Source organism: Neofelis nebulosa, chromosome 17 (assembly GCF_028018385.1).
Source record: "Neofelis nebulosa isolate mNeoNeb1 chromosome 17, mNeoNeb1.pri, whole genome shotgun sequence".
NCBI classification, from domain to species: Eukaryota; Metazoa; Chordata; class Mammalia; order Carnivora; family Felidae; genus Neofelis; species Neofelis nebulosa.
In genome coordinates this window covers 519076-544090 of record NC_080798.1, presented here as the reverse complement: position 1 = coordinate 544090, position 25015 = coordinate 519076, and the positions used below count along the sequence as shown (strand labels likewise).

General features: G+C 51.4%; 1 protein-coding gene across 9 annotated transcripts; it reads left to right on the top strand.

Annotated features, from left to right (window-relative positions):
* Window positions 1-40: 40 nt before the first annotated feature.
* ZSCAN1 (zinc finger and SCAN domain containing 1) lies at window positions 41-24717 on the top strand. Of its 9 annotated transcripts, none has more exons than XM_058706604.1 (7): window positions 41-188; window positions 560-1166; window positions 2933-3403; window positions 10351-10430; window positions 17023-17134; window positions 17334-17408; window positions 17628-24717. In XM_058706604.1, the coding sequence occupies exons 3-7, from the start codon at window positions 3034-3036 to the stop codon at window positions 18605-18607; spliced, it is 1617 nt and encodes a 538-aa protein (XP_058562587.1). In that variant the 5' UTR covers window positions 41-188; window positions 560-1166; window positions 2933-3033; the 3' UTR covers window positions 18608-24717. The 9 variants fall into 9 exon arrangements, with proteins under 9 accessions (XP_058562587.1, XP_058562590.1, XP_058562591.1 ...); XM_058706607.1 differs by having other exon boundaries at window positions 53-188; window positions 1073-1166; XM_058706608.1 differs by having other exon boundaries at window positions 56-188; window positions 1073-1166; window positions 1899-3403.
* Window positions 24718-25015: the final 298 nt, after the last annotated feature.

Here is a 25015-nt window from a genome sequence, read left to right as displayed (position 1 = left end):
TCCCCGCCAGGGGGCCCGTGGCGCGTGACGCTCGGGGACGATTCTGTGCGCCCCTCCGAGCCAATGGCGGTCGCCCGCGGCGCGCGGGGTTCTGGGAGTTGTAGTCCGCGCGGCGGCGGCAGGGCTCGCTCGCAAGCCGAGGCGCCGCCATGACGGAGCGGCCCTGGCCGGAGCGGAGCCCGCGCGCGGTGAGTCCGCCGCGGCCCGTCCGGCCCTCCCGCCGCCCGTCCCTCGTCCATCAGTGCGCCCGCCGGGCTGGCCGGCCGCGGGAAGGGGCCGCGGCGCGGGCCGAGGGCTCCGGAGTCGGCGGGCGCTGGCCGGGATCGCGTTAGAGGAAACGCGGGTGGAGACGAGTCTGGGCTCGGGCGGGAGGCACAGCCCGGGGCAGGCGGCGGGGCCGAGCCGGGTCGGGGAAGCCGTCGGGGGGCCCCGAGGTGCCCCGGGATGAGGGAGACGGGCGAGCCTCGCAGGCCACGCGGGGGCTGAGGTGGAGGGGGCAGGGGGCCGCGGCGCGCCCTTCCGCCCAGCCCTGGCCCCGGTTGGCATCTCCCCTCCCCAGAAGCCAGGGCAGAAAGCCCCTCCACCCTCGTTCGTCCGCTCCGGACCCCCCTCCGCCCAGCCCAAGCCCTCCCTCCCCCCACCAGCCAGCAGCCCCGAACCTGACACAGTGTCAGCAGCAGATGTCAGTGCCCACCCCAGGTAAGCCTGGCCTGTCCACGTGGCTTGGAGCCCCACAAGTGACACTTAGAGACCCCCCCACACACACACACATCAATCCAGGTTACCCCCAGAGTGGATCTCCAGGACCTCAAGACCACAGCTCTCCCTACGTAGGCCCCAGAGCCTCCTTGCTACATAGACGTTAAGTCCCCGCCGCATCAGCCTAAGACCCCTACATCTTTCAGGACCCCTCATCAGCCTGGGCTTCCCATGTGGTCCACACCCCCACATGACAACATCATCTCCCCACTGTGGACCCCAGACACGTGCCCATAGGCCTCGGGTGCTTTCAGCTAGGGGCCCCACTTGATCCCCTCTAGATCCTCCATAAACTCAGCTTCTCCCCACGTAGACTTCATCCCAGGACCCCGGAGGGTGCTGAGGGGCTGCAGTTCTCCACCCTGGAATCTGCCCGGGGCGCACTTCCCTGCTCACCGGCGAGAAGGGTAAGGTCTGAGATCCCAGAGCAGAATGGCTGCTTGAACCTTGTGGAGCTGCGAACGGGCCCTTTTACTTTTTAAAAACTACACATAGGAAAGTGTTACTACAGCATAAGAGTGTTTTTGCCTGTGGTCTCAGCAGGGGTGGCAGAGCTTATAAACTCCCAGTCAGGGTGCTGGCGTCAGAAAGCAGGCTTGAAGCTTACTGGCAGGGCACAGCCCTCGTGAGTTGCCCTCCCAGCCTTGGTACACCTCTCCTTTCTTCCTGATTGTAAAACCCACACACGTGCACATGAAAAGTTCTCCAGAGGATCCAGAAGGAAAAAATCACATGGAATGTTCCTCCGCTTTTCACTTGTCATAAGCATTTCCCATGTCATTAAAAATCCTTCCTCAATGGTTTTGTTCTTTCCTCCCCTCCCCCCACATGATCACAATACCATTTGGGGGAGATTCAGAGACTAGGAAGAACACGGAGCATATGGCTGGCCACCCTTGGGCCTCTTTCCCAGTGGCCCTTTTTGGGACCCTCATACATCATTTTGCATCCCACTCTCCCCTGTACCTCATGCCATCTATATGTCATGTCTGTGCTTCCCTTGAGCATGTAATGTTACCATGTATTTTGCAGTCCTAAATTCTTTGCCATGTGATGGGAGGGCAGTTGATCCCGCCAGGCTTGACTTTTGGGCACTTTTGTTGTGAATCTTGGTGCCTAAATCTTTGTCCCAATTTCAGATAAATTCCACAGCATGCGAACTTCCAGAATCGTCTTGATATACAAGCTGCCACAGTGCTTTCCAGAAAGGTCGTGCCAGCTTTTACTTTCATCATCGGATCAGCACAGAGTACAAGTGTTAAAAAAAAAAAAAAAAAAAAAAAAAAAAAAAAAAAACCTGCTCGTTTTTATTTTTATGACTAACATTTCAGTTATATGTTCACTATAGGAAGCTTGGAAAATGCACAAAATGCTATTTTCTCCCTGCCCTTTCCACTTTCCCTCTGCTTTTAAAGTCTCTATCCCTCCCTTGTTCTCCTTACTACCTCCTCCTTCAGCTCTAACTTGGCCAGAAGTAGACAGCATAGGCAAGTAGAAAAGGCCGGAAAGCTACAGGCAAGGCAGGAGGCCTCTACTGCGCTATTGCATAGCATATCCAGCTGTTTCCATTTAAAGGGGATTTAAACTCCAGTTCCTTATTTTAAGTGCTCAGGAGCCCCATGTAGCTGATGCTACCACGTTGGACAGTACAGGTGGAGAGCATTTCTAACCCCATAGGAAGTTCTGCTGGGCAGTGCTGGCTACTTCACCAGGGCAGGAATCCTGTTCCCCTAGATGCTCTGTAAACCGTGTATTGAATGACTAAATGAATGAAGGATGGAAATGGATACTAAGCTAAGTAGGGAAATGAGATATGTTCATGATGAGATAAGGGTTGTGAAGACAGCACAGTGAGCTTGAGGAGACAAGGGTGACATTCTGAACCAGAGCATGGTGACACCCTGGTGTGGTGACAGCTGAGCTGGGATGAGCATCAGAGAGGAGTGTGGGTGGAACAGTAGGTGCAAAGGCCCTGGGGTGACCAGTGTGTTGTCTTCACAATGTAGCCTGTGAGGGCCATGTGTAAGATCAGGTCAGAATGAGATGGGGAGGGCTAAGGTCAATTCCTTGGGAACTGGAGGTCAGGGCAAGGAGGTGGGGAGCCAAGGGGAGTCCTGAGCAAGGTGATGGCTACCATCTGATGTGGCCACTTTGCGCCTGCCCCTCTCTGCAGGCCCTGACTGCTGACCGCATCTGCCTGCCGCCACCTGGGTTTGTCTGGAGCTGCTGGGACTGTCCTGGGATCCAGTTCGCTTGCCCCCTGAGGCCGGAGAGATGCTCCCGCTGGCCAGAGCCCTCGCCTCCCCCAGGAGTCCCCAGACCCCAGCCCTGAGGGAGCAGGACAGGGCCCCTCAGCTGGCCGGCCCTGGGGATACTGAGGCCTGGCGCCTGCGTTTCCGACAGTTCCAGTACCGCGTGGCAGGAGGGCCACACCGCGCGCTGGGCCAGCTCTGGATGCTGTGCCGCCAGTGGCTGCGGCCCGAGGCGCACTCCAAGGAGCAGATGCTGGAGCTGCTGGTGCTGGAGCAGTTCCTGGGTGCGCTGCCCAGCAAGATGAGGACCTGGGTGCAGTCGCAGGGCCCTCGCACCTGCAGGGAGGCCGCTAGCCTGGTGGAGGACCTCACACAGATGTCGCAGCAGGAAGGTGAGGGGACGGGCCTCACCCCTGAGAGCGAGTGGCTGCAGGGGAGGAGCAGGTGCCGGGTTTGGGTTCTGGCCAGTGTCTCTGTGGCCCGGTGCCCAAGGATCGCGCTGCTTTTTCCTTTCGGACTCACAGTGTCGCATCCACCCAGCACTGCTCCCACCCACCCCCCACCCGCTCCTGTCCCGTTCCCCCTCCTGACCAGCAGCGCCCCAGACCATCTGAGCAGAACCCCTGCCTGTACATGTCCTACCCAGTGCACATTGTCGTATCACACACCTGTGTTTTTGATTTTGGTTTGTTTTTTTTTTTTTTTACATAAATGTCATTGTGCTGCACACCTCTGTCTGCCTCACTTCTCTCACTCAGTCGGTAATTGAGGGTTCCTTCATTTTACCATGTATCCATCTGGCCTGTGGCTTTGCATTTGTCTGCTCTCCGTCAGAAGGACCCCGGGTCCCTCAGCCCACACGAGATGCTGTGGACCACGTGCCTCCCACCTCAGGCCCTGTCCAGGGATCCTGGAGGTGGCTAGTCCCTCCCCTGCATCCAGTCCATGGGACACAGACCCATCTCAGAGGCCCACAGGCTGGTTGTGGAGACAGACACCTGGGGCCACAGTTGTCACAGAATGGGTGTTAGAGGGAGCTCAACAGATGGAGGGGACTCCGATAGCTGCAAGGTCCACAGGCGGATCTGATGCTACCTGGGCTCCCCTCTCCCCCACAGGTGCTTTGTCCTCATGCTTTCTTGCCCCTGTGACTCTAGAACTCCCAGCCTCCCAGGCCCATGAAATGGGTTCCCTCTTTCCTAGTAATGTCAACAAAAGTGCAGACCCCATCACAACATCTGGAGGAGGTCAACTCAGGGCCTGGCACAGGTGCTGTGATCAGGGTGTCTTCAGGCCCTCGGTTCAGAAAAGCCTCGAAATCTACAGAAAACAGGGGTGTCAGGTCTCCACACTGCCTGCAGGAAGCTGGCTGACGTGCTCGGGAAAGCTGCATGTCCCGTTTTGCAGAGGCAAGAGCCTAGTCCAAGTTGGGAGGCACTGAATGCCATCATGGACTTTTGTTCCTGGGTTCCTGTGGCATCATGAAGACGTGCAAGGCAGATAAAGTGGCCCTTGGAACTCACTGTTCCAGGGACAAAGAGGCCAAAAAGCTTTTGCATCTGGCCCCTGGTGGACCCACACAGCCTGCCACACTTAGGAGGCTGCTGTTGCCATCTTGAGATTCTGTATCATTTTTCAGCAGGGGGATTGTGTACATGTTTTGCACAAGTTGTGGTCCTGTGGACAGTGAGGTAGTTGGAGCAGCAGGTGGCTGGGCATAAGAAGGCGTTTCTACCTGCTGCGTGACTGCCTGGAAGTCAGGGACATGGGCAGGTGGCATCTGCATGCTGCTGTCTCAAGATTAGGCTTCATTCCTTGGGTGGGGAACCTCCCGGAGGGTAGTGAGTGGGAAGGAACAGGAAGAGATGCACACTGAGGATGAGATGTGCCCAGGGGCTGGCTGGGGCAGGGCTGTGGACAGGGTGCCTAAAGCCCAGATGAAATCCAGTGGGAGCCTGACTCTCTTTCCTGTGAGTGGTCCTCTCCAGTCGCTGTGGCCCAAATGCAGGGTGAAGACAGAGCCAATATTTCCACTCAAAGTTCCTGATGGCTGGTGTCTGGAAAAATATCTGAACAGAACAGGTCTCTTCTTATTTTAGTCCATAGTGTGTCCCTCCCTCTGGCCCAGCCGTGAACCTGGGTACCCAGGAGTGTTGTGCCCACTGCAGCCTGTTTATTGACAGTGATGCTCTCAGGCACAAGAGGGAGAGCACTGGGAGAGAGAGCACACGCCTGGGGCTCTACTTTTATTGGAGGGAGGCTGTCTAGGGTCTTAGAAATATGCTCTTTATTGGCTAATTTAAAGCAGAAGAGTGGTAATTAGAGTGTGAGAAAGGAGAGCTAGGTCACCCAAACTGTCAGTTATCCGGACTACCCCGGGCTTTCCGAAAGAGGGACCTCCATGAGTGGGGGCTGCCCAATTCCTTATCTGCTTTCTTGCTGGAAGCTGTGTCAGACAGCTGCAAATATGTTTATTCCAGATGGATGTATTTGAAATGGTTGCCCCAGCAATCGAAAGTTTAATGACTCCCCACAACCATCATCCTACCTTCTGTTCACACAGAAGCAGAGGGAGCTGTCAGCTCCCATGCCAACCCTGCAGCAGTTCTGACCCCAGATCCTGTCCTGGCTGGGTGCTCTGATCACCTGCCTCCAGGGCCTTCCCTCCCTACAGTCTGCAGCCTTGACCCTCACTGGATCCAGGGGTAGCCAGCTCATCTTCAAGGCCTGGCTCAGGCATCCATCCCTCTGAGAGGCTGCCCTGCAAGATGCCACTCATGTTCTTCGGGGTCCTTACCTCTCTGCGATGTTTTTAGGGTTTATCCTTTCCCTGCATGTGTCCTAGTTCTCTGTCCTAGTTTATGTGAGCTTTATGAGAGCAAGAGCTCTGCATCCACCATCAGGTGGTTGCTGGACAGTGGGCAATACCAGACACCTAGTGGGTACACAGCCAATCCAGGAGGGGAAAAGGCAGGTGAACAGAAACAGCAGGAAGATCCAAGGATGGGCCTTTGGCAACCACCAGGCACTGTTGGGTATATTGTATGAAGTAAGGGTCCAACTTTATTCTTTTGCACGTGGATTGCCAGTAGTCCCAGCACCACTGTTAAAAAGACTCCTTTTCCCCACTGAATGGTCCTGGTACATTTGTGACAAATCAATTGGCCGTAGATTCTTAGTTCTGGACTCTCTTAGTTCTGGACTCTGTTAGTTCTGGACTCTCAATTCCTTTCCATTCTACAAGTCTCTCTTTATGCCAAATTTGTCTTGTAGCAAATTTTGAAAATTGTAGTAAATTTTGAAATCAAGAGGTATGTATCTTCCAACTTTGTCCTATTTTAGGGCTGTTTTGGCTATTCTGGGTCCCTGGAAATTTTATATAAATTTTAGGACCAGCTTTTTATTTCTGCAAAGAAGGAAAAAAGGCTGTTGGGGTATTTATAGGGATTACATTGGACCTGTAGATCACTAAATAATTTTGCTGTCTTAACAATATTAAATTTTCCAATCCGTGAACACAGAATGTGTTTAATAATAATAATAAATAATCATGTTATTTTTCTTTAATTCCTTTCAGCAGTTTTCCGGATTTCAATGTACAAGTCTTCTATCTCCCAGGCTAAATTTATTCCTAAGTTTTTTATTCTTTTTGAGTCTATAAGTGGAACTGATTCTTATTATAAATGAAATTTCCTTAGTTTCCTTTTGGGGTTGTTCACTGGTGTTTATAGAAACACACTAATTTTTATGTGTTGATATTGTGTCCTGTAACTTTGCTGAATTCACTAATTAGCTCATGCCATCTGTGAATACAGATAGTTTTTCTTCTTCCTTTCCAATTTATTTTTATTTTTTTTAAGATTTTATTTCTAAGAAGTCTCTGCATCGAACACAGGGCTCAAACTCACAACCCCAGATCAAGAGTCACACACTCCACCCACTGAGCCAGCCAGGCACCCCTTCCTCTCCAATTTAGATGCCTTTTTTTTTTTTTTTCTTTTTGTTGCCTAATTGCTCTGGCTAGAACTTCCAGTACAATGTTCAATAGAAGTGGTAAAAGCAAACATACTTGCCACATTCTTGATTGGGGGTAAGCTTTCAGTCCCTCAAAATTATGATGCTGTATCATGAAAGGGTGCTGGCTTACATCAAATGCTTTCTCCTCGTCAATTGAGATGATCATGTGATCTATTAATATGGTGCAGTACGAAGCTTGATTTTGATATGTGGAACCACATGAGAGTTTGATTATAGCATGTCTCAGTGTGGGTCTCTTTGAGTTCATCCTACTGGAGTTTGTTTAGCTTCTTGAATGTGTAGATTCATGTATTGTATCTATTTTAGGAAGTTTCCAGCCATTATTTTAACAAATATTTTCACTCTCTTTTGATCTTCTCCTTCTGGGATTCCCACTATATGTCTGTTGGTATGTTTTATGGTGTTCCCACAAGTCCCTTAGGCCCTGTTCATTTTTCTTCTCCTCAGACTGTACAATTTTAATTGACCTATCTTCAAGTTTACTGATCCTTTTCTCTGCCAGCTTAAATCTGCTGTTGAACCTCTCTAGCAAATTTTTCATTTTAGTTCTTATACTCTGCTCCAGAATTTCTATTTGGTTCCTTTTTATAGTTTCTCCTTATTGATATCCTTTATTTGTTGAGAACACAATTCCCCTGATTTTTGATAGCTCTTTATGTATTCCTTTAGCTCTTTGAAGGTATTTAAGACAGTTGATTTCAAATCTTTGTCTAGTTAAGTCCAATGTCTGGGCTTCCTCGAGGATAGTTTCCATTAGTTTCTTTTATTCTTGTGAATGAGATATACTTTCTTGGTTCTTTGTATGCTTCTTAATTTGTTGTTGGAAACTGGGCATTTTTAGTATTTGATAATATAATGTGATAACTCTGGATATCAGATTCTCTTCCCTCTCCAGGGCCTGTTTATGCTTATTGTGAATTTAATTGTTTATTTTGATAACTTCTTTAAACTATTTTTGAACTATTTTTGCAAAAACTACATTCTTTGTTGTGTGTGCTCACTAAAGTTTCTGTTTCACGAATTTAGTGGTTAGCTAGTGATGTGACAGAGATTTCCTTAAATGCCTGGAGCCAACAAAACAAAACTCTCCTGGTTTTTGTTGGTTGGCTCTGAGTTGAGGTCCTCCTTCAATGCTTAGCCACTCCATTTACAACTATCTTTAAGTCTTCACTTCCCAGTTAATGGGGCCTAAAGGTCAACCAGAGATGAAAGCTTGGGATCTTCTCATGTTTCCTACCATGTGTTTAGCCCTGAGCATATGCATGGCCTGCTAGACTCTCTAGTAAAGTCCTTATTCCTACATGTACTTCTTCCTCCAGACTCTTCTTTCCTAGGCTTTTTGGTCTCACTGCTGCTTGCTCCACTTATCCCTTGTTTCAGGTGACTAGTATGTCAGGTTGTGACTAGTATGTGCCTTTAAATGCTTTTGGCAAATGCTGTTCAGGAGGCCACTCCAGTCCTGAGGGTTCTGAGAGGGCATAAGGAAGGCAACCTCCTGAACCAATCCTTCAGAGAGTCACCAGACAGGTCAAAACACACAAATGCAATGCTTTGGGAACAAGATATGTCCTGCCCCCTGCGGCTTCAGCAAGCCACACCAATAATATGGATTGCCATCCCCACAGCCCCTTTTAGCTGGGGAGTGGGGTTGGTAGGCAGGTAAGTAAAAATGCCACAAAACCTTCTAGTTGAAATTCAATAGCTTCTTTCTTCATTAAGCATTCCCTCATCCTTGTAAGTTTTTTTTTTTTTAAATCAGATTCAAGTTCCCAAAAAGTTAAGTCTGAAAGTTTTTGCCAGCTTAATTGTTGCTTAATTGTGGATGCTTAATTGTGGAGGGATTAACTTTGGGAGCTCCCTACTCTGCCATTTTTTGGTAATGTTACCTTCCTGTTTGCTTTTTCAAAATAATAATGTTATTGAAACATAATTTCCATACCATATAATTCACCCACTTAAAAATACACAATTCAGTGATTTTTCAATATATTCACAGAGTTGTGCAACCATTATCACCATCTAATTCCAAAACATTTTACTCCCTCCAAAAGTAAACCTCAGACCATTAGCAGTCACTCCCCATTCTCTTCTCCCCCCAATCTAATCTACTTTTTGTCTTTATGGATTTGTCTGTTCTGTACATTTCATATAAATGAAATCACACAATATGTGGCCTTTTGTGTCTGGCTTCTTTCACTTAGCATAAGGTTTTCAAGATTCATCCATGTTGTAAAATATATCAGTACTTCATTTTTTTTTATGGTTTTATAATACCCCATTGTATGGATATACCACAGTTTGTTTCTCCATTTATCAGCTGATGGACATTTGGGTTGTTTCCACTTTGGGGCTATGATGAACAATCCTGCTATGAGCATTCACATACAGACACTTGTATGGACATATTTTCATTTCCCTTGGGAACACACCTAAGGAGGAGAAGTGCTAGGTCCTATGGTAACTCTATGTATAACTTTTTGAGGAACTGCCCAATTGCTTTCCAAAACTACAGTTTGCTTTTTATATGACACATTTTGAGCCTATAAAACTATGGAAAGTATTATAATGAACACCTGTGTAACTGCCATGAAGCCATCTCAGAGCCTAACCTCCTGAAAGGCAGCTTGATTTGAAGAAATGACACACTGTGGAGTTCACTGGATCCTCATGTCCCCTCACAGTCCTTTCAACCCTACTCTCCCTGTTGCTCCAGAGGCAAAGCCTTGACTCTCTCATTGCATGTGCATGTTTGTATTTTTCCTCTTATTTTGTATCCATAACAGTGTATGGCTCTGTTTCCCAAGTCCTAAACCTTCTATAAATGGTGTACCTTCTGTTAACTGTTATTCTGCCCTGGCTTTTGTCCCTCTACAATGTGTTTTGTGGTAGATCCAAGGGGGCTCTGCTTCAACTGTCTTTGCTACCTGACCACATTCCACCTCATAAAGACTTCTGTCCAGGCTTTTCATGTTAGTGCTACAGGATATGTCCTCTTCATGGGCCTCTCAGGAGCACACATGGGCATGGAGTGTTGGGTGAGAAGACCTGTCCTCGGCTGCCTCTGGGATCACCATGGCATGCCTGGCAGCCGTGGAAAGGTCTGGAGCAGGGGGTGGGGTGGGGCTGCATTTAGAAGCTTGTTGGAAGGATGGAGGCAGTGACACACTATTGCTCTTACCTTGGCCTCACTGGGGGTCTTCAGAGATGTTCCTGGGATGTGTTGCCCTCCTGGTGCAGGAAACCTGGGGGATTTGGGGGCTCTGGGCCCACAAGCCTCTCACCATCCCTTTCTCCCACCCAGTTCTGGTATCTCTCACCGACCACCAGGACGGGAGCATCAGCGAGGAGGAAGACGGGAAGAACCAGAAAGACCCATGCCAGGTGAGCCCAGGGCCCCTGGCTCCATGCTCCTACATTCCCAGGGCACCACGAGCATCAGTGCTGTGACAGGCTCAAGGACATCCCACCCAAGCTCTGTGCAAGGCTGTCCCCAACACTCCCAAGAAGCCTGAACTCCACACCTCTAAGTGGTCACACAAATCCCAAAAACCTGCTGGGGCTCAATGCTGGGCCAAATACAGTAAAATAGGGCTGTGCTTTGCTGCAGACATCACAGACACCTTCTCATCCCCCTCCACTTGGGCCCTCATCCAGTCCTTTCCCAGACACGAGCCAGATGCTGTAGCCCACGACTACATGCTGGGCGGTCGAATGATTTCTGGTGCTACCACTCCCAAGTGCCGGCACATAGGTGCCTGGGGGCCCTGGCCTGGGTCCCATCTGTGTTACTCTCTGTAGTAGTCTTATACCAGAAAGCCCTGTGGATTCTTGGAGGAGCCGGGAAAGACTCTGAGAGGGGTGTCCCTTGCAGCAAGATCTGTTCCTGCAAAGGCCCCAAGTGAGAGGGGACCTGGGATCAAGTGTGTGTCAGGGACCCAGGGAAACTTGGTGTGGCTGGCACTCACCGAGTGATGGGGACAGGCCTCCAGCAGGGACCGGAGTGATTAAAACCGGGTGGGGGAGGGCATGGGGGAGCAGGGAAGACCATGTAGATTTGTTAACAGGTGAATCACAAAAGAAACAAAAGCCAAACCACATTTCCTTTCCCCTGGCACCAGATTCACAGCACCTTGCTCTCACCTCCTGTCACCTCTGTGACCTCACCCTTTCCGAGACCACAGGCCCCTCTGTCTCTCACTAATCTGCCCGTCTCTGAAATGTTACCCCTCCATGCGAAACCCCTGTCAGGATCTTCCTCCCCTGCAGGTGGCTGTCAGCCTGGGTGTCCATGAGACATCCTGCCTTTCATACAGGGTCGTGTGGCTCCCCTCATTCATGATCCATACCGCCATCTTCCCCTCCCAAGACCCTCTACACCATTCACAAGCAACCTGGAAGCACCTTTGGCTTCCTTGTGTTTTTTATGTCCATGCTCAGAGAGAAAAAGGACAGGAGTCATGTGCTTACCTTTTAAAAATGGGAATATCACAATGAGCACATTTGGAAGATGGAAGATCACTAGCCATCAGGGAAATGCAAATTAAAACCACGGTGAGACATCATTACACACCTGCTGGAATGGTTAAAAGTAGATAGAGGGACAGCACCAAGTGCTGGCAAGGATGTGGAAAAACTGGAACTGTTTCATTGCTGGTAGGAATGGAAAATGGAAAAATGGTTTGGTTGTTTCTTATAAAGTTAAGTATATACATGACATATGACCCAGCAATCCCCCTCCTGGGACTGGGTGTTGACCCAAATGAAACAAAAACTCATGTTCCTACAAAAACCTGTACACAAATATTCATAGCATTTGTTTGTAATAGCCCCAAACTGGAAACAACCTACATGTCCCTGTGATTGGATAAACACTCACTTATCCTGCACACCATGGAATACTACTCAGCAACATAATGGAAGAAACTCTTGATTCACACACAACTTGGATGGATCTGAAGGGCACTATGCTATCAAAACAGTTAATCTCAATAGGTACATACTGTGAAATCCTATTTATATGACAATCTTGAAAAGACAAAATGGTAGCCACAGAGAACAGATCAGTGGACACCAGGCAGGAGTTCTGGGTTGATGAAACGTGTGACTATATGGGGCAGCACGAGGGAGTTTTCCCCAGGTGGTGGGACCATTCTGGTCCTGACTGTGGTAGTAGTTTCATGAATCTATATATGTGTTAAAATTCGCACCTGCATATGAACATGTGTGCATACACACGCATGCATACATACATACACGCGCACACACACACACACACATACACACAACAATTTTATACAATTAAGTAAAATTAAGATAAGTTAAATGAAAGAACCATTAAAAACGAGAATATTTCCCATCAAGCCAAAGTCCAGTCCCTTGTGTATCCCCAGAGACCACCCCACTCATGCTACTGGGGTCTAGCATCATTTTGAGGTTTGATTTGCATAGCTGGTTTTTTGAAGGACCCACCAGTCTGTATTTTGTTTCTTCTCTGGCCACTATGTTCTTCTGCCTGGAGACCGTTTTCATTCTTTAGTTAATTAACAACAACAAAAGAAAGACATCTAAATGAAAACATGAGACAAAAGATGAATAATCCACCCACCCTCAGCAGAAGAGCCCATCCCACCGAAGAAACATGTGTACCTTTGTAGACATCACCGGCAGATCATCCCCGCCCTTGAACTCACCTGTGTGAGTTTCTATCTCTGACCTGCTATGGCTGAGGGGGAAAAAAGAGTTATTAATTGTCTTGTTTTAGGCTTGCAGGAGGAAATATCTTTTTTGTTTATTTCTTTATTTGAGAGGGGAGAGGAGAGACTGAGAGAAAGGGAGAGAGTAAATCCCAAGCAGGCTCCATGCTCTGCACGTGGAGCCCTACTTAGGGCTCAATCTCACGACCAGGAGATCACGACCTGAGCCAAAACCAAGAGTCAGACACTTAACCGACTGAGCCACCCAGGCACCCTAGAAATATATTTTCAAGTATCTTTTTGTAAAACTTTTTATCGTGGAAAACTTCAAACACACACCGTGTGGCAGGATGAATAATGACTCCACCAACCCCCTTGGCCCCACCAAATGTCCATGTCCTCATCCTTGGGACCTGGGAATGTTACCATAGGTGGCAAAAGGGACTTTGCAGGTGATTAAGTATGGAATGTGAGCAGAGGAGATTATCCTGGACTATCTGAGTGGATTCTAAATGTAATCACAAGTGTACTTAAAAGAGGGAGGCAGAAGGAGGTTTAACAACAGGAGACAGGGCAGTGGCCTGTGCACAGAGGTAGTGAAAATGGAGGAACTGCCATAAAACAAAGAATGTGGATGTGTCTAGAAGCTGAGAAAAGTCCAGGGAACAGACTGTCCCTGGAGAGCCTTCAGAAGGAATGAGCCTTGGCCAACTCTAACTTTAGCCCAGAGAAACTGATTTCTGGCCTCCAGAGCTGTGAGAGAAATCTGTGTTGTTTTCAGCCGCTAAGTTTGTCATGATTTGTTACGGCAGCCATAGGAAATCAATACACACTGCATACACCAAAGTAGAGAGGACAATGAACCCAGGGTTGTGTTAGGAATTTCGTGGGTCCTAAGAATTTCTGCCCCATAAAAATCATATCAAAGTTATATTCATGAGCTTCCACAAAATAGTAAAAGTTATATTTTATGACCATTTGGTATAAAGATGAATATATTCCAGGCTGGAATAGTTGCTATGTTCATTTTGTGTATGTGTCAGCTTTTAAAAGAAATTAAAACATTATCATGAGAAACCCCTTTTTCCAAAAAGTTTCATGGGCTCTGGGCATTATATTTCTGGCACATGATGGATAAGTCAGCCCCAGATGGGCCACAAGTGCCTGACACATAGCCAGATGTGTTGATGGAAATCCCTTTTCTATCCTGAATTCTCCCCTTGGAAATCACACACATGCTCACACCCCATCTCCATGCATTGCAATTAGGGTCTGGGCTTCAAGGACTTTTTTTTTCCCCCCAACTGTATCTATAACATCTTTTTCTTTTTAATTTTTAATTGATATAACTGATGTGTAACATCAATTAATGTGTCAGGTGTACAACATAATGATTCAATATATGTATATATTGCAAAATGATCAACTACAATAAGTCCAGTTAACATCCATCACCACACAGTTACCATTTTTTTTCTTGTGATGAGGACTTTTAAGATTTACTCTTAGCAACTTTTAAATCTACAATATATTATCAACTATAATCTCCAATCCGTATGTTACAGCCCCAGGAATTACCTTTTTTATAACTGGAAGTTTGTACCTTTTGACCCTTTCATCTATTTTGTACCACCCCCACCCCTGGCAAGTCTTTTTTAGACATAAACCCAGCTCTGCTGCCTCAACTAACGCCATTAACAATAATCCGTCAACAGCAGTAAATAGCTGGTTGGCATTCACATATCCCATTGTTCTTATTTTCTTTTTCTTGGCTGGTTAGATGACAGATGTGGGCCCTCACATCTCACTCACTGCCCAACACTGTCCCTGGAACGACCAGACCCCAGGGCCAACAGGACTTTGGGGACATTTTTGTGTTTGGAGATATAGAGAAGGCCCAGAAATATCCCATTTTTTGTGCCTGGCCCAGGTCTGTATATCTGCAGACATCTCTGCATGGCAACCTAAGCTTCCAAGCCAGGCGGACTAATATGCCCTAGCACGCCCCCACCAGCGCACCCGCGCACACACACGCATCCTGGGCTTTCTCTCTCACTTAACCCCTCCACCATCCATGGTCATGGCCTTGGCCACTGAGGAGGCAGGACTGGCAGCAGCTGAAGGTCTCAGGTGGTTGGAGTACCAGGAAGAAGAGGGAGAGGAACTCCTGCCTACTCCCTTGCAGATGGCAGCCTCTCTGGTGACTGTTATAGAATTTAATAAATGTTGTTTTATAATCAAAACTAGTATTTAGCAAGAGACAGAAAATCAATAATTCAGCCAAACACATTATCCATATATTCTCAGCCTGAAAGTGAAGAATCTTATACCTTAATTCCCTCCCACTGCACCCTGTCCTCAGCTCCCTCCCTCCGTGAGTCTCCAGCACCTATCAGTCCCGTCTGGGCCTCTGGGAAGCCTTAGAACCCTGCACCTGCACTCCAGCACCCTGGGAGGGTAGGTTGAGAGAAGCAGAAAGCAGAGACCAACCAAAGACAGGCCTTTCCAACATGGGCTTGACCTCCTGCCTGCTTCTCACTTCTTGTTGGTCCCAATGCACTTTCTCGAATATTGTTCATTTGTATTGAGGGATATCACTGTGCTCTTTCTCTAGCCACAAAGCCTGAATGACCCAGCCACTACAGTGGAAGTTTGCGAAGCCCTTGCCAGGTGCCTAGCTCTGAGCAAGTTGCGCAGATATCCCCTTTGAGACCCAGAGAGGAAAAGCTCCCAGGGCCATACAGCAAGTGGAGCCAGAGCCTGGATGAAAGTTTCAGATTCTCACTATTCGGTGGCAAGCACTGATATCACTTTGTGTGGGATCTGTGTACCCATTGGCGGGATGGGTGACAGGAGTGCGTTGGTGACAGATGAGACCTAGAGCCCCACTGCTGCTCACCACCCTCGGGGGGGGGGGGGGGGAGGGGCGCTTGTTCTCAGGGACAGTGCAGCTGTGAGGAACAGTTCAGAACCCCATAAGTGATATTGACCTGACTCCATACATAGGACTCTGCTTAATGCCACCTTGTTGCCATGAAATTGTCAATGGTTTTCAAGTGAGGGTGTATTAGGTAGGGTTTTCCACAGAAACAAAACCAGAAGGATTTATATAGACATAAAGAGAGATTTACTGTTGCTTCTTGGACTTTTGGCGAAGATCAAGTGCAGAGAGATTTACTATAAGGAACTGGCTCACACGATTACGGAGGCCAAGAAGTCCCTGATCTTCTGGTGGGGATTCCACCTCAAGTCCAAAGGTCTGAGGACCAGAGGAGTCCCAGTCTGAGTCCAAAGGCCAATAATCAAGGTGGGGTCCAATATCTGAGGGCAGAAGGTGGCTGTCCCAGCTCAAGCAGAGAGCATAAAGGCACCCTTCTGCCTTTGTGTTCAACTTGGGCCCTCAAAGGATTGGGTGATGTTCACCCACATTGGTGAGGATGACCTTTACTCAGACTACTAGTATAAATGCTGGTCTTCCCTGGAGACATCCCCACAGATACCAGGAATGATGTTTTACCAGCGATCAGGTCATCCCTTAGCCTAGTCACATTGGCATAGAACTGGACACATAGAACACATCACAAAGGAGCCTTGTATTTCCATTTTGCAAGGTGGAGGGGGGGGGACTGTGTCTCAAATTATGTCCTAGTAACAGCCCTCTGGGAATGTGCATTTGGGATGTTAAAATTAAATAAAAAAGGAAACCAGATCTGAACATTCCCTGAGCAGACAAAGCCACTTAAAGCCACAGTAAGTGAAACTTAATTTAGTGTGTTTTGCAAAACAAGTGAATTATAATCTGGGCCACCTTGTGCAAATGCCTCTGGCGGTTATTAAAGAAACTTAGGTTATCTTCCTAAACGCAGTGTAAGATAATCACTTTGAGTCAACCCCTGCCACTGGAAAACCCCAGTATTACCTATTTCAAAGGTAATAACTGTCACCAAAAAAGTTAAAATGCCTTCCTCACTTTCACTGTATAAGCCTCCAAACTTCCTACCAATCTTGGATTTGAAAGCTCTCAGTTCACAGACTATTCCTATATGCACAATAAACTGTTACTAACTACTATTTATTGGTTTGGTGGCTTTTTTTTTTTTTTGGCACCTTTTTTGGGGGGAGGCAGTGGCTTTAGTTTCGCTATTCCTGGATTTTTGAAAGGAGGCAATGGTGTCTGTCCCTCTGCTGTAGTGGCACTGGGTGGATGGCTCTCTGGTGGCTGCTCCAAGCTGTGGGTGGCATGGGGCAGTTGCTGAATGGGACTGTGTTTGCCATTCCAGGCATCGGAGCTGGGGCTCCCCCAGGAGGGCGAGTGGCTGCAGCCTGCCCAGCCCCAGCGGAGTCCCCACACCAGGGCGGGGGCCGAGGCATCCTGCACCCTGGGCTCACTCGGTGAGTGTTTGGGTCCTACAGCAATCCTGAGGACTGGGGCCTGGCAAGGGTTAGACTTTGCTGATGGCAGTGTTGGGGGTGGGGGGGAGCTTTGGTGATTAACTCTATACCTCCTCCAGATTGTGCACACCAAAAGTGGGGACTGATATTGGCAACCCCTGCCCCAACAGCTACTCAAACGTTTCCACCCCTTGACCAGGGCTTCAGCCTCCCAGCATGAAGGCAGACAGACTGAGGATGCTGCAGCATGGGGTCCCTTCAGCAGCCTGCCCAGGTGAGGACAAGGGGGCCCCGGGGCTGTGGGATCTGCCCCCAACCCCACGTGCCCCTTTATCTTAAGAGAGGGAAAGATGGAGAACAAGAAAGCTCTACTGAGTACCAGCAGCTGGCTGCCTGCCCTTCTCTGCAGCCCTTGGGGGGCAGGGGCGGGGAGGCAGTGTGGCCTCCAGCCTCTGTCCCTTCACTAACAACCCTTTTCCCTTACCCTCCCCAGGCCTGGGCTGCTTGCCTGTGAAGCCTAGTGTCTGGGATGAGCCTCCCTGTGGGCAGGTCCGGGACAGAGCCCTGGAAAACAGGCACGGTCTCCCCAGGCTGGCCCAGGACACTCCCCAGGCCGAAGGGAGTGCCTGGCAGGCAGGGGCTGCCCCCAGGGACACTGTGCTTCAGGGCACTGGGGGCCAAGGGCCTGCTCCAGAGAAGCCCCTGCACCCGCGCCCTCAGCCCAGCCTGGTTGCAGACCTCACCCTCCCAAGTGCTCAGAGCAGTAGTCCCCAAAAGGGACTTGGGGACCGTGATGCCAGCAGCACCCACCTGCCCTTATTCAAAGACACCAAAGCCTCCCCGGAAGAGTCAGGGCGACCGGCTGTTGCCCCCTCCTCCGGGAGCTCAGCGGCGCCGCCAGTCCCTCCAGGGACGCGGCCCTTCGCGTGCGCCGAATGCGGGGAGGTCTTCACCTGGGTCACCCACTTCATGGAGCACCAAAAGCGCCACCTGGAAGAGGGGCCCTTCTCGTGTCCCGAGTGCGGCAAAACCTTCCTGCACGCCTCTGTCCTGGGGGAGCATCGGAAGATCCACCTGCTGGAGCCGCTGCCCAAGAGGCCCCGCCGGAGCGGGGGCGAGGAGCCAGGAGAGGCCGACCCCCAGGAAGCGGCAGGGCAGGCCCAGGACTCGGATGGAGGCCGGCGCGGTGAGCCCTCCGGCCGCGGGGAGCCCTCGGGTCTCGGGGAGCCCTCCGGCCGCGGGGAGCCATCCGGTCTCGAGGAGCCCTCCGGTCTCGGGGAGCCCTCCGCCCGCGGGGAGCCTTCCGGCCGCCGGGAGCCTTCGGGCCGCCGCGAGACCTCAGGCCGCCGCGAGCCCTCGGGCCGCCGCGAGCCCTCCGGTCGCGAGCGGCCCTTCGAGTGCGGCGTCTGCGGGAAGGCCTTCCCCTGGATGGTCCACCTCCTCGACCACCAGAAGCTGCACGCCACGCAGTGAGCGGACGTGCGTCCCGGGTGACAGCGACCCCCCGGCGGGCTCGTCCCGCGGGGCGACCCGGGACCCACCGCGTCCCCCCCCTCCCCGGTGACAGCGACCCTCGGTGGGCTCATCCTGCGGGGCGACCCGGGACCCGCTTCCCTGCCGCCGTGTCCCCCGGATGACAGCGACCCTCGCGGACTCGTCCTGCGGGGCGACCCGGGACCCGCCGCGTCTCTGGGTGTCGCCGCGCCTGCCTCTTACCCCGAGTGACAGCGACCTTCGGCGGACTCGTCCTGCGGGGCGACCCGGGAGCCGCCGCCCCGTTCTCCAGGTAACAGCGACCTTCGGCGGACACATACTGCGGGGCGACCCCAGAACCGGGCGCGCCTGCCGCTTACCCCGAGTGACAGCAATCACCGAAGGGCTAGTCCTGCGGAGCGACCCGGGACCCGCCACCCCCGCCGCCGCGTTCCCCGGGTGACAGCGACCCCTGGCGGACTCGTCCTGCAGGCGACTCGGGACACGCCACGTCTCTGGGTGTCGCCGCGCCTGCCGCTTACCCCGAGTGACAGCGACCCACGAAGGGCTCGTCCTGCGGGGCGACCCGGAACCTACCGCGTCTCCCGGGTGTCGCTGCGCCTGCCGCTTACCCCGGGTGACAACGAACCTCTGCGAACTCGTCCAGCGGAGTGACCTGGGACCCGCCATCCCCGCCGCCGCGTCCCCCGGGTGACAGCGACCCCTGGCGGACTCGTCCTGCAGGCAACCCAGGAACCACCGCGTGTCTGGGTGTCGCCGCGCCTGCCCCGTTCCCCGGGTGACAGCGACCCCGGGTGTTCGTCCTGCGGGGTGACCTGGGACCCACCGCGTCTCCCGGGTGTCGCCGCGCCTACCGCTTACCCCGGGTGACAGCGACCCTCTGCGAACTCGTCCAGCGGAGGGACCTGGGACCCGCCATCCCCGCCGCCGCGTCCCCCGGGTGACAGCGACCCCTGGCGGACGCGTCCAGCAGGCAACCCAGGACCCGCCGCCTCTCTGGGTGTCGCCGCGCCTGCCCCGTTCCCCAGGTGACAGTGGCCCCGGGTGTTCGTCCTGCGGGACGACCCGGGACCCACCGCATCCCCCGGGCGTCCCCGCACCTGCCGCTTAACCCGAGTGACAGCGACCCACGAAGGGCTCGTCCTGTGGGGCGACCCGCGACCCACCGCGTCTCCCGGGTGTCGCCGCGCCTGCCGCTTACCCTGGGTGACAACGACCCTCTGCGAACTAGTCCAGCGGAGCGACCCAGGACCTGCCACCCCCGCCGCCGCATCCCTCGGGTAACAGCGACCTCCGGTGGACTCGTCCTACAAGTCACCCGGGACCCGCCGCGTCTCTGGGTGTTGCCGCGCCTGCCGCTTACCCCAGGTGACAGTGAACCCCCCCCCCCGGGGGGCTCGTCCTGTGGGACGACAGGACACCCACTTTATCTCCCGGGTGTCGCCGCGCCTACCGCTTACCTAACCGAATGACAGCGACCACCGAAGGGCTCGTCTAGCTGAACAACCTGGGACCAGCCACCCCCGCCACCGCGTTCCCCGGGCGACAGCGACCCCTGGCGGACTCATCCTGCAGGCGACCCGGGACCCGCCGCTTGTCTGGGTGTCGCCACGCCTGCCGCGTTCCTTGGGCGACAGCGACCCCCAGCGCCGCGCTCAGCTGGGCAGTCCGCCGTCTGTGTTCCGCAGGCGACAGAAGAGGAGCTTCGCCAGCGCCAGTTCCAGGAGCTTTTCCGGGGGGCGCCCTTCACCTGCCGGCCCTCCTGCACTCCCGGGAAGGCCACCTCCTGCCCTCACAGACCCTGGGAGCCTGAAACAAACGCAGGGCTCTTCTATGTGGTCTTTCCCTTTCCTCTTCTTCTTTTTTTTTTTTTTTTGTCCCAGCCCACCTTTTCCTTTTTCACTCTTTTTTTTTATGGTAAAGTACACACAACTTAAAACGTGCCATTTTAACTACCCATAATGCACAATTCGATGGCATTAAGTACATGCATAGGGTCGTGCAACCCATGTATTCTGGTACATTTTCATCACTCCCAAAATGGGTTCCCCGTACCCACTAGCAGTCACTTCCCACCTCCCCTCTCTCAGCCCTTGACACCTACTAATCTGCTTGCTTTCTGGAAGATTTTAGGCAGGATTTTTAGGACTGACCAAAACTGACCTGCACACGTTTCCGTTTGACTCACAGAATGACCTTTGTGTTTTTGGTTTTTTTTAAAGATAAATGCAAACATTTTTCAAACCATAGATGTCACATAAAAATCTGGCATTATGGTCACCCTGGATCTCCCCAGAGCAGGTGTTGGATCACCCAGGTGCCTCAGTTCACCCCACCACTGCTGGGGATGGCCCACGTGCATCTGGATTCAGCTTGACATCCATCCCTACCCCTTCATCGCTGGGCACCACTTGCCCCCACGCCAACAAAAGCCTTACAAGTGTCTTTTTTTTTTTTTTGAACTTGGATAGTGTTGGATTGACTCTGACTCCACATAAGCAGAGACCTTCTCCTTTTAATCATCCATAAGTCGCCTTTCAACTGGAAAACTCTTCTGGACCTGCCCCGCCCAGCCCACTGCTGCTTCTCGACCAAGCTGCCTCCTTCCTGCACCCATCCATAGCCTGTGTCCCCTGGCACCTTCCCGGGCCATGCAGGTCCCTCTGCTGCCTTCGCGCTATTTGCTGCACTTGCCTTCTTGGAGCTCTCTCTAGCTGGGCCTCCGGACCTTGTTCTTGCCTCGCTACAGCATCCTGGCTTATCCTCACTGAGGGCTTCTGGCTCTACGCCATGCCTTAATTTCTTGTGAGCTTCAGCTCCCTTCCCAGGCACCTTCTTTCTCATCCTGCTGAGGCGGAGTTTCTTCTTCGAAGCTCAGGTGGCAAGGTGGGGGAGAGGGTCTTGACCCCACAGTCAGCCTGAGTCTTCAGGTACAGCACACACGATGGACAGGATTATCCAGTGTCCCCACTGGTTGGTGACCAGGAGTTTATTCCAATGCAGTTTCCATTCCGATCCCCCTAAGTCACGCATGTTCATAGCTCTCTGGGATGGAGCAGGATTGCAGGAGAGAGTGGGGGCTGCTGCCAGCAAGGCATCAGTCAGACCCCTAACTGCCATGCCCCGCCCCCCCCAGCCATCCTTGCGTGAATTCTCCGAAGACGTCTGCCTCGGCATCCCACAGACCGACTGCCCTCCAGTGACATCTGCCTGGTGTCCCTCAGTCCTCCACCTGAGCTTGTCCAAAGAACCCTAGTGTGAAAGAAAACCAACAGCCTTCCCTATGCCGTCTCTCCACCCTCCAAGGCCCCAGGCTTGCCCTGTTCCAGTTTCTCCTCTGCACTGAACTGTGCCCTCCTCCCTCTCTCTCTTCTATCGTCTTTTCTCCATCTTTGGATGACTGCAGCTGTGTCTAGGCGAACTCTGCCTCCAGTCCACTCCCCTCCATCCCATCCAATACCCACAGCCAGCAAGATCCTTCTGAATCAGACACGCTGAGATGACATAAAGCCCAGCAGACCAGTTCCCTCGAATCTCTTCCCACGTCAGTAGCTCTTGGCACTGGGGTGGTGGAGGCTGGCCTCCTGTGCCCACTCAGTTCCTGCTTGTCTCCACAATGACTCCTATGCTGGGCCTCCTCACCTCCTCGAGGGATGCCTCCTCTGCTTAGAAAAGTCTTCACTGCAGCATTTTACCAGCACCTGGCCCAGAGCAGCCCTTCGTGAGTGAGAATGGGTGAATGGTAACCAAACGAGTATGTGAGCTGCAGCCGCTGCCAAGACCCCACCGCAGGGCTGCAGTAATCAGCCAAGGAAGCCTTACCTGGACCTCTGAGGAGGGGAGCTGGCAGCACCATGGAAGGCTCCCCTCAACACCCTCTGCCTTGGCTGACAGGGGCAAGGATGTGGCCCAGGGCCCTGGGCCTGGAGAGTCACTCCTCCGAATCCCGATTCACCAAAGCCGCCAAACTGAGTTAATTGCCCGGCCTGCCTAGTCCCAAGATGCTGCTCAAGCTGTAGTGAGATAGAGCACTGGCCCCTCTCTTCTCTTTCTCCTCACTCCTTGCATGCTTGGCTCACCCTGTGCCTTCCTCTGCCAGCGTCCCCTGCAAGACCCCAACACCTGCCCACTAGGACGCTTCCCAGGCTCGTCTGTCCTCCAGCTCTTGTCACAGAGCATCTGCTGGGCCAGGCACTGGGTGCTGTGATGCAGCGCAAATCCTCATCATCTCACGCTCCAGGGAACCAGAGGAAAACAGACCACCCTCCTTCCCACTGAAGCCAGGACCTCTGGGAGGAGAAGAGGCCTGGGCACTGCTAGGTTCTGAGGCTCCCAAAATGACTTTTTGTTTAAAGGATGAAATATATCCACAAGGATAAACGCTGTAATATATTTAAATGTATATGTCAAACAATTTAACAAAATTAGAGTGTAATGAAGTTGTGCTATCCATAATGATTATAGAATTCCTTGAAAGCCACACTGATTTCTAATGCACCTGCTTCTGGTAGGGTCCTGTCACAGCCAGGTGAAGGCGACCCTGAGGTTGGAGGAAGTCAAGACTGGCCTGAGTGGTACCCAGCCACTGGTTACCAACACGGTCTGGAGTGGTGAGAGCATCACAGAGCTAGCCTTCAGATCATCCTGCTTAATGGACAGTGTTTTAAAACTCTTTGAATACCCTGTGAATCAAGAGATTTCACACAGAGATCCAAATTTTTGGCTTCTTTTGAGAAGTTCAGACCTGCGACACTCGGCTTACCTGTCCACTTGGCACCACTTGGCTGAGACCATCAGCATCCATCCCTTCAAACAGAGCCCAGCCCCTGCAGGCATTTGAGTTTGTGAAAGTTGGTTGGAAAAAAACAAGGATTAGAAGGCTAGAGGAAGGTAACAGGGTCAAGTCCCAAGGGAGGTATGTAGAGCAACGCGGCTCAGTATTAGGGCTGGGGTATGTCCCCGTGAGCAGGCAAGTCTGTGTGGCAGCATCAACAGCTCATCACCAAGACTCTGCCCAGACCTTTTTGAGAAAAAGATTTCATAATGGGAGTGTGTACACATACATACCTTTTGAGCCAGTAAAAGGAAGGCGGGGCGGGGGGGGGGGCGGGGAGTAGAGTACATATTTTGTGGAAGAAAAAAGAAAAAAAAATAAGTATCTCTTTGAATTTGGGTTTGCAGGTGAGGGAACTGACAATTGACATCTTATGTATATTTTAAAGCCTTCAAACTGTAGTAGAGAGAAGAGCAGGTGGGCTTTCAGTATGACAATCACAAATGTGGGCCTTTTATAGTCTTTGAATGTACAAGACACTTTAAAGAAAAGCCAATAAGCTTGTCTTTGCCTTGTTTACATCAGTGCATTCTGATTTTGAGCCATCCATTATATATATATTTTTTTTTTGGTAACAACCAGTTTTAGGGCTTATGAAATTTAAGGTCTTTCATTCATGTTGAGAATCAGCCTAACCTTTTCAAGTGTCTTTGTGTGTAAAAAATGTACCCAGCTAGGTTCTTCCCTAACATGAGAATTCTTACTGTCTTCTCTGCTGTTTTCAGAGTCAGAGTTCTTTCAAAGAAAAAAAATGCCCTTAAAACTTGTTCTTCGCTTCAAATTCAGCATGCAAACCCTGACTTGAATAAATCAGCCTTTCTTAAAAAGGCAAGTGCACATCGCTCAGCCTTGGTTAGATTCTTTCCACTCACTGCTCCAGGGACGGTCAATGTTCATCAGTGAAAGTAAGTCTGGCTTGAGTGGGGAATGGCGAGTGTGCACATCTTTTCCACTGGCACCTAGTCCACTGTGCGATGCTGTACCCGGGGCTCAGCGCCTGGCAGGCCTTGGTCAATGTTCAGCAAATGACAAATTCGGTCAGCGAGGGCACATGGGCTTTGAATATTATGCTGCTGTTCAAATGCATACATTTGACAATGACGTGAAGCAATTTAAAAACATGTGCACCACGTGATGTTTCCTAGAACCCTGTACTAAGTACTGCAAAGCTGAGTCGGTGTGGCAAAATGTAAACGGCTCCTGTGTTTGGCATCTTAGTGGATGTTTCCGTTTTGTGTGTGTGTGTGTGTGTGTGTGTGTGTGTGTGTGTGTGTGTGATTGTTGTCTTGCATTTTGTTTATTTTTGGAAACACCGGTTGGTTTTACAACAATAAAGTTTACGGCACAATTTCCAATATGAAAGCAGTGTGTCGCTACTCCGAGGGGACTCACCTGGACGCTCACAATGCCTCCTCACTGGCCTCTCCGCCGCGGCCTTAGCGCGGCTGTGCCCCCGGTCCGGAGACTGCTCCCCAGGCTCTTCCCGCAGCCTTTGCTCAGCATCCCCGACCCCCCTGACCACTCTGTCTAAACTAGTCCCGGGCCAGTCCCCG

Coding starts and splice junctions, on each gene's coding strand:
- ZSCAN1 (XM_058706604.1), top strand. CDS start 3,034: ATGCTCCCGCTGGCCAGAGCCCTCGCCTCCCCCAGGAGTCCCCAGACC. Junction 17,135..17,333: donor CTGCACCCTGGGCTCACTCG/GTGAGTGTTTGG, acceptor CCCCTTGACCAG/GGCTTCAGCCTCCCAGCATG. Junction 17,409..17,627: donor CCCTTCAGCAGCCTGCCCAG/GTGAGGACAAGG, acceptor TACCCTCCCCAG/GCCTGGGCTGCTTGCCTGTG.